General features: G+C 41.9%; 1 protein-coding gene across 2 annotated transcripts in view; it reads right to left on the bottom strand.

Moving 5' to 3' along the window:
- Positions 1 to 273: 273 nt before the first annotated feature.
- The window catches only part of GRIK4 (glutamate ionotropic receptor kainate type subunit 4), a 670,650-nt gene continuing 658,075 nt past the window's right edge, over positions 274 to 12,848 (bottom strand). For both annotated transcript variants that reach the window (XM_031960162.1, XM_031960161.1), the window contains exons 20-21: positions 2,931 to 3,049; positions 274 to 1,091 (exon numbers count right to left, since the gene is read on the bottom strand). In XM_031960162.1, coding sequence (XP_031816022.1) covers positions 735 to 1,091; positions 2,931 to 3,049 — 476 coding nt within the window. In that variant the 3' untranslated portion in view covers positions 274 to 734. The remainder of the gene's footprint in view (positions 1,092 to 2,930; positions 3,050 to 12,848) is intronic.

Here is a 12,848-nt window from a genome sequence, read left to right as displayed (position 1 = left end):
AAAAAAAAAAAAAAAAACCCAGAAACTCCTTGCATGGGCTTTGATTTGAGAATCTCCACCTGTTTCTTTCCCTGGACCCATTTCCTATTCCCCCAATCACTGCATAGGAAGAAGAGCAGCAACTGAAGTCTGATTCATTGGGAGACTCCAGGCCCTAAAGTACAAGAAAAAAAAGGTTATTGACTCTTCCTTTCCCTAACCCCACCCTCTCCCACCAAAACCCAGAAAAATAAACAGAACTAGAATTTGAAAGAAAGACTCAACCAAACAAAATAACTCGAATTCCAGAAAAGAAAAACTTCCCTGGTGAGTTTTAATTCTCTCTGTGAGAACCGGACCCAGGGTACAATCGCCCTTTTCTAGGCCAGGCAATTCACCCCAGAATTCTGTCCTCTAAGCTGGACGGGTCCGGGCGGGCCTCCGCAGCCCGCGACATACAGCGTCTTTTTGCCTTAAAGGAGAAAAGGCCCTTGGGAGAAAAGTCAGGCCCTTTGAGTCTGGGAGGGAGAGCGTCCGTCCCCTTTGCTTGTCAGTTGCAAAGTCCTTTGAGGGACCCAGGTGTGTGTGTGGGCCCCGCCTCAGGCCGGGTATCAGGTCCTGGGATCTCTGCGTCTCCTTCAGAAATCGTGGTGGTTTTGACGGCGAGAAGCCCCCACACTGGGCCCCGCGCGGCGGCCCCCGATCTGCCCCTGCCCCCTCCCTGTCCCAGCGGTGGCGAGCGCTCGGAGGCCGCTTTACTCCGGCTCACTGCTGTTGGTGGCCTTCTCCCACTCCAGGCTCTCCTCGCTGCGGGCCGGCGACGGCCGCGCTCTCAGGCCCTGGAACCGCCGGCACTCCGGGCAGACCCGGATGTGGGTGCACCCTCGGGCCACCAGGGCGGCCTCCTGCGCCAGTCTCTGGGCCAGGGGGTCCGGCTCCCCCGCCCCGCACAGCTTGCCGTTGCTGAGCGTGGCCGTGCCCCTGGGCCGCCGCTCCTCGGGGACCGGGGCCCGCGGGCGGCTCGGGGCGGCGCGCCTCCGGCGCGGGTGGAAGCTGTCCTGACACAGGATGATGCTGCGCAGCTCGGTCACCATCTCCTGGCACACTGACACCTACAGCACACAGAGAGAAAAGCGGCCGAAGGCGCTGGTGAGAGCGGGGCCTCCCCGCCGGAGAGGCTCTTTGTCCGGCTCTGGGGGGAGGCGTCCTCCCCCGCTAGTGCCCCCGGGCCTGTGCCCGGCTTCCCGTCCCGCGGGCGGCCCCCCCAGCGCCGCCCGGCAGCGTCGGGCCTCACCCCCGAGAAGAACCCCTCGGGCCCGAGCCACCCTCTCTGGGGACTGTGACTGAGAAGCCGAGGGAGCCGAGGAACACGGCAGGCCCTCCCTTCCGCGAGCCGGGAGCCCCAGGTGCCCTGGTAGTCTGGCGCTTCCCGAAGGCAGACAGTAACGCGCGCCCTTCCCGCTGGGGTGCCCTGTAGGGCAATTCGGAAAAGTCGGCGCTCTGCTCCCCAGCTGCTAACTCGCCCCCAAATTCTTAGCTTTTCTGGTCTCCTGCAGCTTTTACCAATTAGCAGTTGCAGCGCCCGTGGAGGGAATTTCCCTCTGGGGAGTTCCCCATGCCAAAGAAACCACAGAGCCAGCCCTCTCCCTTCTTAGCTGACAGAATTATGGAAAAGGTAGAGATGTGGAGCTGCACTAAAAATCTAAATATGCTACACCCACATAAGGTGTTACTTATTAATTCAAAGTGAAATAGAAACATTGTCACCAGGTACAAAGAGGCAAAACGTTTCTTCTTGTTTCTTATTCTCCATGGATAAATGAGAGAGTTAATCAATGAATGTTTAGTTCGGCACAATGTCTGGGGAAGCGCATACGCTCCCAAACAAGTAACACAGGATATATCCCAAAAAGTCTTAATGAAGAGCATGAACGTTTAGCCTAGTGCAGGGTTAAATTAATGTAGCTTCAATAGCTGAAGCCTGCATTAAGACGTTGGGGCACCCTATATGCAGAATAATTACAAAGTAGTCTGGGTGGCTTCTAACAAGGGGGGAATCAGAAAAGGACTCTTGGACAAGTGAGCCTTGAAGAGAGAGGTAAGAGTTTCAAGAAGTAGTGTGGAAGAGTAAAATTCCAAATATGGGGTGGTGATGGTGGCAGCCGGGGACAGGAGAGCTCATCTAACTTCAGCTCACTCATTTTTCAAAGGAGAAAATTGAGGCTAAATGACTTGTCCAAAATCACATGGTTGACATTATAGCAGAACCAAAATTTGAACCTATGCTTTTTGGCTCCAAATCCAGGAATCTTTTCGTTGCTTCCTACCCCTCTCTTCAGTTTTGCATGAGAATGTTTTTTTTAGTTTTGCTGATTCAAAACTATAGGTGACAAATGACATCTAGTACTTATTCCTTTAAAATTTTATTTTTATTTTTAGTTCCAAATTCTCTCCTTCCTTCTCTCCCTGCTACCCATTGAAAAGGCAAGAAACATAATACTCATTATACATATGGAGTCAAAACTAATTTCCTCTAGTACTTATTCCTACACGAATTGGTATTTATCCAAATCTCTTCAAGTTTAAAGCAAAGATATACTCAAAACTCAAAGGTTTTCCTGCTTTCAGATAGTGATTTTTATCAGCTTTCTGAATCATACACAAACATCTAGGACTTCCTGAGATGCAGGATGGAACTGGTGTCAGCTCCCACAAGATAGTCCCTGATTACTGATTTGGATTTTAAGATGAGAAAACTGGGGCCCAGAGAAATTGAATGCATTGCCCAAGGTCACGAAACTATTAAATGTAAGGGCTGGGAATTGTGCTCTGAACTCCAAATCCCTCCCACTTTCCATTATAACCATGTTTCTTCTTAAATGATTCATGGACAGTTGAAATGAATTCCACCTATAAATACTGTACACATAGTAATTTCCAAGGTGCCTTACCTCAGTTGCTTCTGAGTGTCGGAGAGTCCATAAAAACTCCAACATAGCCATAAAAATGGCCACAATTAAGCCACAGATAAGAACCACAAAGATTCCACCAATATTCTCCATTCCCAGGCCTGTAGGAAAGGGCAAGAAGACATACCATCACAGAGACTTAAGACTCTTCCTTGCTATTTAAACTTCAGAATTTAAATCATGGAAATATATTTAGTCTTATCTCTTCTCCAAAAGATGCAATATCACAATGATACTCTTATTCCAAAGTTAATACTTTAATATTTATAGAAGTAGTATAGTTAAAAACCAGAACCATCAGATTGGCCTGCTGAACAGTCAGCTAGAATCCACAGGGCTTATATTTAGAAATGAGAGGAACTTTAAAAGCCATGTAGTCCAAGTGCTCTGTTTTACAAATGAAATAAGCTAATTGACTTGGCCATTGTTACATAGAGAGTAAATGGAAGTGTGTGATCAAAAATCCAGTCCTTCAACATCAAATCTAGGGTTAAGATCACAGCCTGCTACACAGTATGCATTTAATAAATGCTTGTTGAATTTACTTGACTACAATATGTCCCAATAGTGGTGAAAGACAAAGACAAAGCAACCTGGTGAAGACTTAGCAAGAAGTAGTGGTGAGTAGAGAAGGGGTGGCCAGAGTTTTCCTGTGACTATGGTGCTTCAGGTGAAGTATGAGTCTTTGTGTCTATGATGCTGAATCACTGAGTATATTTAGTCCATCTCATCAAAACTTCTTGTTCCCAACATTTGCATGCATTAAAGTACTTGGCTTAAATGAGCTATTCCTTCCATTATCTACATTTTGATCTGAATCTCTATTTATACTTGAAGGCTTGTAATACATTGGAGGTATGAAGGTTTAATCCAACAGTCACTGAAGGAGAAGGGCAAGGTATTATAATCACCGTCCCTACATGGAGAATTCAAACCAGTGACATCATCAATCCATCAACATCCATGTGTTTCCCAGGAAAATGTCTAGATGGACATGGAAAAAATTCACTTAGCTGTTTGTATGATCATACAACTTTCTTGACTGATTTAGAGGGATGACCCATTTAGCTGTTTTGGGATCATGCATAGAGGCCAATCTTGGGAAGAATTATAAAGATCAATAGGTCTGCCAAAAATTAGAACACAAGTTTTCAATGAGACAACTTACGAAGAGTCATGGTCATAATGATAGCTAAGAACAAAAGATTATAAGCATGATTGTGGTCATAACAGTGTACAAAGGGTTATGGCCAAATTATGGTCATTTCAGACATACATGGTCACATGGTTAGTGGCTGGAATTAATAATGCTTTGTCAAATTGCTATTAAATAATGTATTTGATTGAAATTAAGGAAAATGAAGCCCACACAAGCTTTTGTGACAAAATGTTGTTCTGAAAGTTGAGGAAGTACAAAGAAAAAACTTGATAACTACCTCTCTGAGCTTTAAAGCCATGAAACAGAGTTTGTACCCCTTCACAGATGTCTTGTATATGTCTCCCATGGCTATTATTATAAATAGACCTACAGAGGCATTAATATCATATCCAAACTACCAACTTGCTTGCACAGGACTACTGCTGAAGTCTCCCTGCAAATCTAGATCCAGACTTCAGCAAAGCTTGGAGGACAAAGTGAGGGGTCAACTCGCTTGAAAGTGTCTTCCCATGGAGAAGAACAGAGACTGTCCAGCACAAAAGGGCTTTCTGGAGCTTGGGAAGATAAAGTACAGAGTAGGGAGGGTTCATCTGTTCATATCATGGAAGCATCAATTGGGACTAAGTATTGAGCTATGGAGAATAAAGTCAATTTTCAGCTATCTATGCTAATAGGAAAAAGCTCTGGTTTGGATATTCCAAACTAATGGAGAAATATCAAACCACTACAGCTTATTTGCCAAGAAAACCCCAAATAGAGTCACGAAGAATCAGACATAACTGAAATGAACAATAACAACATGGTCATGAGACAAGTCAGTAGCAAGAAATAGCTATATTGAGTGACAGACCAGCTTGGGATGGGGTATGGATTAACTTTACAAAGTTATGGTAGCAGGGAGGATGGTATTGAGTAAGAGGGTATTAGTGGCTTATTTTAGTAAGTTAAAATTAATTCATTAAATCCTGGAAAGCTTCCTGGAGGAGCTGATGTTTTAGATATAAATGAATTAGAAATCATAAATTACTGAAGAGTCCCATAGACTTTCCCTACTTCACACATCTGAGAGTAATCCTAAGTGTTGATTTCAGTATGCTTGAGGTTCAACAGCAATCCTATCTAAGAGTCCCTGGCTAGTCTGCAATTTCTCTCTGTGGGGATTCAGTGGAAAACTAAAACAAGAATAGACTGCTGGCAGAGCAAAAACTCTGAAACATATGGTGCGGGATGTGGGAAGTGAGTTCTAGAAGAGGGAGCATTTCTATTTAACACTATGAGCTGTTGTCATATTCTGATGAATCAAATGCCCTCCACAGCACAGTCATTAATGGACCCTCCTGATAAAGACAGGTGAGCTCCTGATGACACTTCACTGTATCAAAAAGCCTAAACCAAAAGGATACTAAGGAGGATATTCTCTATGCTCTCAGCCAGAGGAGCCACCCTGGGTGGAGAGGGCTTTTAAATTGGAAGCTGGTACTCTGATCCGTTGAACACCAGCAATGATGCTCAGCATTAGCTCAATTGGAAAGAAATCCTCCCTCTCCTGATTGGGAAAGACCCATTGTTCACAAGTACAAATTAATAGCTCCCAAATGCTGATGAATGCTATTCTTTGTTCTTGTAAGTGGAGGCCAAGAAATAGATGTCAGTTCTAAAACAGATTTGCCTTTGATTACATCTGAATTTCCACCTAGCCATTGACCCACAAGCCCCTTGGAAACATTTTTCTTTTGTTTAGGCTCTGTTCTTTTCCTCCTTCATTCCTAATTTTCTAATAATTATTTCTTTGCATTTATACTGCGCTCACTTCATAGTATAATAAGGCACTCTCTCAGTTCCAGAGGCACAATGGGACCAGAGTCAGAAAGGTAACCTCTGTCCTTAGGCAAAAGTGAATTACACCTTGGAAGGCAGAGAAGCCAGTGGGGATGGAATCAACAGCTGCTTTGTAAGGAGTCACTAGGGAATCAAGGACAGTATTCATATTCACATAAAAGGTTAGGGGGGGAAACCCTACAAAACTTTTTTTTTGATAATGCACCAGTCTTTTCAAGCTCACTAGCATACATGAAAAGTATTATCAGTATTCTTTAGTTAAAACGAACTCTCTAGTTCTGCCCTAGCTTCCTTTGGACGGCTCAGATGTTACCTTCTGTCCTAGATGGTTTTTAGTCACCTCCTTTCTTCCCAGCCCCTCCCCCCAGATCCTAAAGCCTTTCTTGCTAAGGCTACCTTACATCTACTCAGTATTTCTTTTGTTATGAGTATGTACATGTTGTTTCTTCCCTCTGTTAGAATGTTTTATTTTTTTTTAAATGAAATCTTTCCTGATACCCCATTGCTAGTGCTCTCCCTTCCAAACCACTTTGTATTTTAATACTTGCTTATATCTGTATTTATTCATTTTGTGTTTATGCTGCCTTAAGTCTTCTTGTTCCTCTCATTAGAAAATATTAACTCCTTTTGAGAGGGGATTACTTCATGTGTTTTTCTTTTATGAAATATTTGTTTCTCTAGCACCTAAAACAGAATTTGACTCAGAGTAGGTACTTGATCCTCATATATAAGTTCTTAGCCTAGAATCCATGAACTTGATTTGTAGGCAGGAAAGGGTGTTTTCAACAATCTCTAATGAAAGATTATAATTTTTGATGATAGGTTCAATGTATCAATATTCATGTTTTTGACTTGTGCAAAGTCTTCTAGGAATGCTACCCCTGTGGAAGTTGAGGAATGACTGTATATCTACATCTAAATATTATAAAATTAAAAAATGTTGATTTGTACAAAGTACAGAAGATTGCAAAGGAAACCAACTATATTGAAATGTGGTTATAGTTTATATACGCCATATTTCAACATAATTGGTTTCCTTTGCAATCGTCTGTATTTTATTTTATGTAATTAAAAACATTGTTCTAAGAAGTTATTAAGCAGCTACTATGTGCCAGGGACTGTGTTAAGTAGTTTGCAAATATCATACTTAAGATAATCTTTTTTTGTTTTATTTTGTTTACTTTTCCTATTTATATGATTTTCGTCACCTTTTGAGGGAGGTACTATTATTACTCCCATTTTATAGTTGTGGTAACTGAGGTAGATAGAGGTTAAATGACTTGCTCAGTCACACAGCTTGGAAATATCTGAGGCTGTGTTCAAACTTAGCATTTCTTGATTCTCTCCCCAGTATTTTATACAAGGTGCCACTTAGCTGCACCAGGCTCTATTAGATGGGCAAAGGAATGCACAAAAGACACACACATATACACACCCCGCATTTAAAATTACCTGCCATAAATATGCGTGGCACATAGTAAGCACTTCATAAGAGCTTGTTTATAGATTGATTCATAAATATGACAGTGATTGTCAAAGAGTGTGTTTCAGAAAATACTGCCAGAGTTTCCTTAGGTGTATCCTATATTGTATTGAACTCAGGGTTGGATTACTTGTCCTTGCCCATGTGTTCAAACTCAACACTTCTTGTGATGTGCTGCAAATTCCTCATGGCAAGGAATGACACTGAGCCATAAGGAGAGAGATCAGAGAGAGAGAGAGAGAGAGAGAGAGAGACAGAGAGACAGAGAGACAGAGAGAGACATACAGAGACAGAGAGAGAGAGAGAGACAGAAAGAGACAGAGAGAAAGGGACAGAGAGACAGAGACAGAAACAGAGAGAAAGGGACAGAGAGAGAGAGAGAGAGAGAGAAAGGGACAGAGAGACAGAGAGAGACAGAGATAATAGCGAGATAGAGACAGAGAGAAACATTTGAGCTTTGCCGAGATTTGCAGAATATCAGCCTAGTTTCAGACTTGTGGGTTCAAAGTTGGGCTGTTGAAAACTCCAAGAAATATGGGAACTCACCATTATTTGCAAAAGGCTTTCATTCCTCTGAATCCAAGCTCACCAATTTTCTGATTTGTTGCCTCCCACCTACTAGTCTGTGGTTCTAGGAATACAGCTTAGCTGGGCTTTAGAATTCTGTCCTGCCTCTTCAGGAAGGGCTCTGAGGGCAAATTACTACATGTTGCTCCCTTTGAATCCCACCTAGGGGTCACTGCTCTTTCATATTCCTCACTCAAGTGAGAAAGATCTGATTTAAATGAGGGGCCAATCTAGACTTATATTTTTGTGATTTTGATACTGATTCTAGGTAGAAGAATGGAGAGAAGTGACTGTGATGAAATTCAAGACCAGGAGCATGTGTCCGCATTGTCTACTCCTTGAGAAATGACATGATCCTTTGACTTATATAGGCTCCCTGTTGATTGAATTGATTAGAAGTAATACTACCACCCAGGCCAATTATGGATGAGGTGCTTATTTATAGCTATTAGTCAGCCTAGTCACCTATAAAATCTTTTTTTCCTCTTCTTTGGAACATTCTATCAAAGTGTTTGAATCAATGATTTATTGACTTAATCTTAGCCAACTTCTAGATTCAAAGTTGTGCCACGGTCTTTATAAATTGCTGACCTCTTTTGTTTTAAACTTACTAGGCTACTACTCTCCTCTGTTCTCTGTCTTGTTCTTGGCAGTGTCTCTGGAGTTTCTTTGTCACTCAGCAGTAAATCAGATGTTATTAGGAGACAGGCTTCCTCTCCAAACATCCCTACAAGGTACTATTTAAATTCCCTATTCATGTTTCCAGGTCTGTATCTGAATGGTGAAATTGCAGATCCAGGGAAAGTAGTCTGGACTTGGGGAGGTAGAAAAAGAGAAGAGGAGAGAAAGGGGGGGGGAGGGAAAGGAGAAGAAGGGAGGGGGGAGGGAGAGACAAAAAGAAAGAGAGAGAGACAGTGACAGACACAGAGAGACAGAGGAAAGAAAGAGGGAGAGAAAGAAGGACAGAGAAGAGAGACAGAAAGCTGATAGACATACACACAGAGAGAGAAATACAGAGGCATAGAGACACAGAGAGAAAAACAAGACAGACACACACAAAGGAAGAGAGAGAGAGAGAGAGAGAGAGAGAGAGAGAGAGAGAGAGAGAGAGTGTGTGTGTGAGTGAGTGTGTTAGAGTTCTAGGATTTCTTTTCTCTCTTTACACATTACACTCTCTTCCCCAGACATCTCACAGGGATGATTGAAACTTTCCTCAGACAGTCAACGTTTTGGTTTCTAAGGATTCTTGGTGAGTGAAAAGGTGCTACCTCCTTCCTCTCCTTGAAAAGAGACTGCATTTAACAGCTTGCTGGTATATTTATGCTCCTTTGAAGCTGATCCCATGCTTATGTTTATCAAGATAAAGGAATTTAATCCCCTAGGAATTCACCAACAACCTTTTTGTCTAGTGATTGTGTTCTGAAGTCTTCTGTAATGGAGTCCTCTTGGATCAGGAAGATATTGGGATCTGCCACTGAATGACTGGTGACATTTCTTTTTATAGGAGTTGAGGAAAAAAATAAGACAAATGTTTTTGAAGGAAAAGGCAAGGAAAAAAAAGCAACAGCTTGGACTGAAGCCTGTTCTCTTTTGTAATCTCCTAGTCTTCTATAAGATTTGTCATTTCATTTCTTGACTGTTTTTGAAGGAGAAGGTCACTGGGCTACCGGAAGAGAGAAAGAAAAGGAGGACTACAGAAAAGCACTAAGACTACTGCTTTTTATCTAAACAAAGCTTGGCCAAAAGGTTTGCAAGTCTCACTCTTTCCCCCCCTCCCACCAAGCTAGAATCTCCATTTTAGGATTATTTTTAAGAATTCCAAACTTATGCAGTTCCAGAAATAATTATTGGGGGAGGAGGAGAATATAATGGCTGACCTGTCAATCAGCATTAGCCCAGTCAGTTAGTAACAATTGTAATTAGTTGTCATGTTGGCCTAAGTGTTCTAATGTTGACTGACAGCTCAGCCAGCCAGTGACATGGGACACTGGAGTGTTAGAGAATGCTGGATAAAGCTTTCTCTCGTTCCTCTCCAAAAGACAGACACCCAGAAAGAAGGTGCCAGGCAGCCGTCTGAAGTGGCAAAGTGTTCTTTGCTTCTTTGAAAATGTCAGAGCAATAACAAACACCTAGGAGCCTCAGAATGCCGCTTCGCACGTTCCTCGCCACTTCCTACACCATTTGGAAGGGGGCAGGCAGGGAGGGAAGCATCTTCAAGCAGACCCATGCTCCCTGTGGCCGGCCGCCCCCCCCTTCTATTTATATATTCCCCCCTCCATTCCAGTTTATTTTAGATTAAGCTGTACAAATAATTCAGAGTCTGATTCTTTTTGTACAGCAAAATAATGTTTTGGTCATGTATACTTATTATGTATCTAAGTTATATTTTAATATCATTTAAGATCTACTGGTCATCCTGCCATTTAGGAGGGGTGGGTAAGAGAAAATTGGAACAAGAGGTTTGGCAATTGTTAATGCTGTAAAGTTACCCATGTATATATATGTAAATAAAAGGTATTAAATTAAAACAAAAATAATAAATAACTCATCATAAGTAAGCTGTACAGAATTGAGGGTGTGAAATTGGATTAGATTAAAAATGGGACCGTATCATCGTCTTCACAATTTCTAACACTTCTAATTGGATAGAAACTAAGAAGGAAGATAGCATTAGGGATTATGTATTGACTGGTACATCCTGGATGATGGTAATATGCTCGTGCTGGCTGTGGGTTTCAGAGACTGCAGGAAGGAGGTCTCCTTCCATCCCTTCCTTCCTATTCCAGTTTCCCCTTACGGCATCAGGAAATGTGAAAGTCAACAGATTTAAGTTGTAAAAATAAAGATCAAGCAAAAGCTAGCACTGGAAGGCAAACTGAGACAACTACTGTGAGAGTTAATGAGTTAATTCTGAGACATTAAAAGATTAAAAAACAAAATAAAACAGAAACAGCCCAAAGCTAGCCCTCCCTCACTCTCCAGGCAGAGACCTTCCAGGGTTGGCTTGCCTGGCTATTCTGCTGCGATGGACAGGCTGGGAAAGGAAGGATGGGAGGGATGAATGGTTGAATTAAGTCTGGGCAGCTCATTTGCCAGAGAGACTGAAGATGGCAGCCGTTCCAGTCTGGCTACCTTTTCTTGGTTTGGAGAGGTCACATGGAGTTTGCCCAGCCAAGGAGCCTTTTAACCTCTCTGAGTAATGTTTGCATGGGCTTAAGCTATTGTGAAGATGGAACCATTGCATGAAAACTGGCACTGGCTCCTCGGGCAGTGGGATGACAGCCTAATGCCCTGGCTTTTATGATGTTTTACATAGCATTGCCCAGACAGCTTTGCACTCGCTTCTCAGGCTTTATGGCTTATTAATGCAGCTCTCTTGTTCCAAAGGATGGCTTGATAGAAACAAGTTAATAATGGCTAGTTGATAAAATCCAAATGTCTCTTGAAATGTTTGCGATGCAGACAGGAGAGCTTCTGCTATTTACTCTCCCTTATAACCTGCCAGCCCCTTCCTATATGCCAGTGAATATGAGTTCCAAAAGCAAAAAGTAAAACGAAGCCTTTTCTTCCCTCCTCCATTACTGTTGCCCAGAGACTTTACATGCTGATTTCTTTGCTTCTAACATTTCATCTTCTAATGTGCCCTACATACTGCTGCCAGATTAATTTTCCTAAAAAATGGCTTTTTAATATGCTTTTCCCTTGTTCAAAAACTTTCATTGACTCCCAGTTTTCTGCTAAGTGCCTGTGTCTAAATTTCAGGTCTCTCACAAATAATCCAGCCCCTTTCCTGTTGTGACAAAACATGGCCCCCGAACAAAAGGTTTCCCAGCTGTTTCTGCTGTTTTGAGAATACTTTGCTGCCAGGATACCAGAATATCTATTCCAAAAATTATGTCCCAAGGATCATTGCTTTTCCTCTTCCTCCTTTTCTGTGATTTCTCTGTCCTTATATTAGCTCCTGCAATATTGCAACAAACTTTTTAGAGTACAAAAACAAATGTGTTAAAAGTGAAGATTTCTAGGTGCAAGCTAAGGTGATTATGACAACAGGCAGGTTATTACTGGGAGTGTTACTCACTTTTGCTTAACAGAGATAAATATGGTGACTGTATTTGCAGCTGTAGATCTACACTTTCTCTGAGATTTTACCCATCATTATGTATTTAGCTGTCTCCTTTTTATGGATGACTTACACAACTTTACATACTCCAACTTTGACTTCTTAATTTAGATCCAGATCAGTCCAAATTACCTTCAGGACATGTCCACTTAAAAGTGCTGCTAGGTCTCAAAGTCAATATACTTAAAATTGAACTTATCTTTCCTCCAAAGACTACCTTTCTTCTGACTTTGTTATTTCTCCCTCAAATCTTCCAATGACTGTGGTTCCAAACTGTCCCCTCATATGCATCCAATCAGTTGCTAAGTTATGTTGATTCTAAATCTTTAACTTCTTGTCTATCAGACTCATCTTTTCTATTTCCACCATTACCAAATCCATTGTATGTGAGTGACTGGAGGAGAAATTCTAGCCCTAAATTCTATTGTCCTTTACTTGTCCTTATTCAATAAACATTTATTAATCACCTACCATGTATTAGATACTGTGCTAATTTAGCGTTTGGGCTGCAAAGAAAAATTCCTGGTCTTCAAGGAGCTCACAGTCTAATGGGGGACAACATGCAAAAAATCATATATAAATAAGTTATAAACAAGATAAATCGAAAATAATCTATAGAGATAAGGTTCTAGAATTAAGGGAATCTCCTATAAAAGATGGAGTGTTAGGATTTGAAGGAAGCCAGAAGACTGAAAGTCTTCTAGGGTTGTTGTGAGGATCAGAAGAGAT

Source organism: Sarcophilus harrisii, chromosome 3 (assembly GCF_902635505.1).
Source record: "Sarcophilus harrisii chromosome 3, mSarHar1.11, whole genome shotgun sequence".
Taxonomy (NCBI): Eukaryota; Metazoa; Chordata; class Mammalia; order Dasyuromorphia; family Dasyuridae; genus Sarcophilus; species Sarcophilus harrisii.
This window is presented reverse-complemented; position numbering and strand designations above follow the sequence as displayed.